This window comes from Oncorhynchus mykiss, chromosome 28 (genome assembly GCF_057628025.1).
Source record: "Oncorhynchus mykiss isolate SJ-2025 chromosome 28, ASM5762802v1, whole genome shotgun sequence".
Lineage (NCBI taxonomy): Eukaryota > Metazoa > Chordata > Actinopteri > Salmoniformes > Salmonidae > Oncorhynchus > Oncorhynchus mykiss.
The window spans coordinates 11,557,039-11,562,086 of record NC_143049.1 but is presented as its reverse complement, the minus strand read 5'-3'; the positions used below and the strand labels follow the sequence as shown (position 1 = coordinate 11,562,086).

The window sequence follows — 5,048 nt, the reverse complement described above, 5'->3', positions numbered from 1 at the left end:
ATTGGTCTACTAGATATGAAATTCAACAATCGTTTATTAAGGGATATTTTCTACGGGAAGTCTATTCCCTCTGCGATATTTTGCTGGGCTTCATCGTTTGATGTAAACTGGCACCGTGCTTGGCTCACTCCACACACATTTATGGTGACCAATAAAGTAAAGGAGATCTCCTTTAAGATTATCCATAGATTATATCCGTGTAATAGCTTGATTTCTAAATATATACCTGATGTTACCAGTGAATGCAGTTTTTGTGAACTAGAAACTGAATCTATTGAACACTTATTCTGTCATTGTTTATATAGTGAAGTGTTCTGGACTGATGTAAAACTATATCTTGGCCTCAAATTGCATACAACCATAGAAATGTTTAAGTTTGACATATTATTTTACTACACTGATTCCACAATTGAACGTGAGGATGTCATACATCTCTTTATTTTATTAGGAAAACATTTCGTACACAAATCAAAATTTAGGAAGAAAAAGCCCCTTTTCTTATTTTTTTAAATCTGATTTGGAAAACTATTTAGAGTCTTTAAAACGTATACAAAACAAAATGTCAAAAAAATGTATTCGCTATATGTCTGTATTTGAATTGATATAATGTGGATTATTTTAATTTTATTTTTGGATTAGTTTTATTTTACTTTATGTTTTGCATGTTACTGTTAATAAAAAATAAATAATAAAAAGGAGCTATTTCCTTTTCGGAGTTTACCCAGAATACGCCGTGCGGCCCATTGCCAACGTACACCGTGTGTTAACAGATATACTTTTTGAGGAGATAAGAAACTCCTTTGTAATCAATTAACGGCAGCGCGGGGCATTCTGGGTGATTCTGGGACAACACGAGCTCTCCTACAAGGAGTGAATGGGAGTCAATTGGGCGCTAGCTCAAAAACCCAACATTAGCATGAATTTTGTAAACAAGAACTACGATATCAATAACAAATCGGAGACGTGAGATAATTTACTTATTATCTGTAATATCGTATAGCTTTGGAATCGGGACACTGTGTACTTTCAAGGAAAATAGGCAAGTTTCTCGACTCATACCCTGACTTTGAGAATGGAACGTGACGATGAGTTTAGCAACCACATGACGCAGAATGACAACTTAAACTCGATTGGGCGACAGTCTGCCTCCATTCATTTTCAAATGAGATTCCCATCTCCTCCTTTCTCTATTATCGCTGGTATTATTACGATTCCTTAAAAGTATATCCGCTCCTCCCCTCAGTTTGTTTTCGCGGAAGTAAAATCCATCAGCGATAGCTATCCGACCATTGTCTTTTCCTACTGAACATTATCTTTAGAAACATAACACTGGTCCGATAAAATGTTGTTCCAGGAGAATATGACCAACTGTGTTACTTTTCAGACCAAATTATCATCCGTTATGGATGTGTTGGCCAAAGCTGCAGTGACCGAAATAAGTAAATTGTTCGATGATGGGTTTGCTGTGTTACGCTTGGAAATGTGCCACAGAGAAAATGAAATTGAAGCCTTGAAAAGAAAATTATTCATGGAGAACGAACGGCAAGCGACGAGTTCAAAACAGCGAGAAGCAGGCAATTCTTTCACATGCTCTTCGTCTTCCAGAAGGACAGAACAGGGTAAGCTTGCGCGTGCTTGCTTACTGTACTAGCTAACTAGGTTGACTTACCTACAGTGTGTTGTTGTCCAGTGTCCATCTCAACTCGGGTCAATTCTTCAAGAACATATCAAATACAGTATTAACAACATAACTGACAATAATTTAGTTCAATGCCTATCTAGTGTACATATTGCCAGGAAACCCAACGTTGAATTGCATTGAATTCTGTTGGGCAGAAATTAGTTTTTGAGTCAGGGCAGTTTCCTCTCACGACCTTGAATACAATTACATTTTAACCTACTTTATCGGTTGTCCGTGCAGTTGGTCTTTTTGGCGTTAGGAATGTGACAATATATCCACAGAAAATTATGATTACATCAACTTTACAAAGCTCTGGTAGTGGGTTCAGATTTCTATCACCTGAAGCATGCACATAACCATGTAAGCACGAGCTCGGCAAGTATGCATGCATCTCATGAATGTATTTTATTATCTTGTGCACATGCTTCAGGTGATAGATATCCGAAAGCACTGCCAGTGCTTTAGAAAAGTTGATGTAATTATACTTTCCTGTGGATATATTGCCTCACATACCTACCTCCAAAAGGAGCAACCGCACAGACAAATATCAACAAGTTCAAAATTAATTTTATTCAACATTCTGACTTGGAGAGGTTGTGAAGGGAAACTTTCCAGATTCAAACACTCATTTCTGCCCAACATAGAATTCAATGCAATTCGAGGTCAGGTTCCCAGACAAGTGTAGAAAATGGGTTTCAGTTCTATTGTTGACCTTTGTTAAGTTGTCCAGTACACTCTCAACTTTGTTTTATAGTGCTTATGACATATAGCTACTGACAGTTCAGTTAAACCTTCCCTTTCAGGGTCCAAGGGGTCTGATGAGGATGCTGGTGAAAGGACTTCATTTGAGCAGACCGCCAGGGACAAAGCGATCACACCTAAAGACAAACAACTGGATCAAAATAGACCACAGCCACCTGCAGAATCAGTAGAGGGGCTCAATGAACAGTACAGGTCTGGCCAGCGAGAGAAGGGTAGTGCACTAGAGTTTGTGAAGACAGAGCACGAGGAGGAGTATGACGTTATTTCACTACATACATCAGGAAGTGAACATGGCACAGAGCTATCAAATCATCAGGAAACTGAGTTTGCCATGGATCGCAGAGAGAGTCATCTGTGGGCGTCTGTATCAGAGATCAACTGTGACTCTGAGGGTCCTGATTGCTCATATGGTACAGAACAATATAGACAGGATCTCAATACAGACATACAGCTTATTCAAAGTGCTGTGGAGGGTCTGGATAGCGATCCATCATCAGAGATGGGGTACATAAACAGACTAATGAAAGAAGAGATGCGAGCACAGTCTGGTTGGAATGACCAAAGAAGGACCCCTATAGATTTGGTTCAGGCACAACCAGGTCAGCACAGAGAGCAAACTATGCACCCAGAGAGAAGGGAGGATGGGACAACTACCAGAGTGCCGTCAGACAAACAAACACGAACCAATGAGGGTACAGCATATTCCAACGTTTGGCTAAACAATGTATTCTCGCTTACCCCAAATGGTTTCAACTCAGCAAAGGTAGCCTCAAGGAGTACCCCAGCAAGAGAGAAGTGGTTTGTTTGCAACTTTTGCGGAAAGAGCTTTGACAGGGTCAGTCACTTGGAGATGCATCAACGGATTCATACAGGAGAGAAACCGTACAACTGTGTGACATGTGGGAGGTGTTTTGCTCAGCAGAGTAATCTCCGCACACATCAGCGAGTACACCGGGGCCTCAGAACAAAGCAAACGAAAAGTAATCACAATGACGAGACGACTAAGAACATTCTAGAGAAACCAGCTGGGGCCCGTCCCACACATTATGAAACACAACCTCATTAATATAAACTTTTTCTAATGACTGAGAACAGAGAGTTCCTGAGAAGACAGTCAAGACACTCGGGCAAAAAGCCACAGGATGCTACTTTTGTCTTCCTATTCTGTAAAGTTAGAGCAGTGTGACCCTACCACAACTGTTACACTAGTGGTGCTAATATACTGTAGGGAGTTAAAGTTACAGGTTTACATCCTCCTGCTTGTATATTTTAAAAGGAACAGTTATCAAGAGGTGGATCTCCGTCATCTTTTAAGTTTTTGTAGGACTATGCCAGAGACAACACATCTGGAGAGAAAATACAATGCACGTGCTTTTATCAATGCATACATTTTTATGAATAAACATGAACATTCTCTGAACTTTGAGCCCTTGTTGTTGTTGAAATACACTGAGAATACAAAACATTAACACCTGCTCTTTCCATAATAATAATAATACTTTATACCATTTCTATAGCGCTTTTCATAGAATCTCAGTGCTTCAAGAGCAACAAAAAAAACACGCATGATAGGTGAACCAATAGAGGCCAAGTCTTTGAAAGCTGCATCCTCTGAAGATGGAGAGGGTCAGTTCATGGCTTGAGCGGAGAGAGCTGTTCAGAGGATGGTGATGGAGTCTGTTGGTGATCTTGTAGAGGGCACATCTGGGAACCAGTCTGACTCTTATAGCCACGGGTCGTCTTCTCTTCCAGTCTGTGGAGCACCCACTTGGGTGATGCCTCAGCAGCTCTGGACACCAGAAAGTACACCACACAAAGTTCAGAATAGTAGCCAGTCGTCCTCACTACGAGCGCTCTGTCTTAGCACTAATATATTCCTGCATCTCCCATTCCTCTCACGCTTCAGGCGACTCCTAAAAATTGTTCTCAGAAGATCGGGAATTGGCAGCCAGGAGAAACAAAAAAGCTGGTAATGTGTCCAGATGCATTTTTCAAACAAAAATATTAGCCAGCTGGCTAGAAAGCCAAACAAAAAATTGTTAACCTGTCAGTAAATCTGCAAATTCGTGGCCCTAAAACACAAGATATACAGTACCAGTCACAAGTTTGGACACGCCTACTCATTCCAGGGTTTATTATTTTCTACATTGTAAAATAATAGTGAGACATCAAAACTATGAAATAACACATGGAATCATGTAGTAACCAAAAAAGTGTTAAATCAAAATGTTTTATATTTGAGAATCTTCAAAGTAGCCAGCCTTTGCCTTGACAGCTTTGCACACTCTTGGCATTCTCTCAACCAGCTTCACCTGGACTGGTGAGGCTAGGGCACCATGGCAACTATAGAACATGACAGACTGACCAGGTGAATACAGATGAAAGCTACGATCCCTTATTGATGTCACTTGTTAAAGAGACAGGTTAAAGAAGGATTTTTAAGCCTTGAGACGTGTATTTAGAGGGTGAATGAACAATACATTTTATATTTATGCCCTTCTTTGAGAGGCTTTTCAAAATCTCCCTGGTATTTGTGGTTGAATCTGTGTTTGAAATTCACTGCTAGACTGAGGAACCTTATATAATTGTGTGGGGTACTGGCATG

The 5,048-nt window shown here is 40.2% G+C and overlaps 1 protein-coding gene across 1 annotated transcript; it reads left to right on the top strand.

The window, feature by feature from the left end:
- Positions 1–852: 852 nt before the first annotated feature.
- On the top strand, positions 853–3,863 carry LOC110508508 (uncharacterized). The gene is made up of 2 exons (XM_021589069.3): positions 853–1,619; positions 2,485–3,863. Exons 1-2 carry the CDS (start codon positions 1,343–1,345, stop codon positions 3,507–3,509), a joined length of 1,302 nt encoding a protein of 433 aa, XP_021444744.3. The 5' UTR covers positions 853–1,342; the 3' UTR covers positions 3,510–3,863.
- Positions 3,864–5,048: the final 1,185 nt, after the last annotated feature.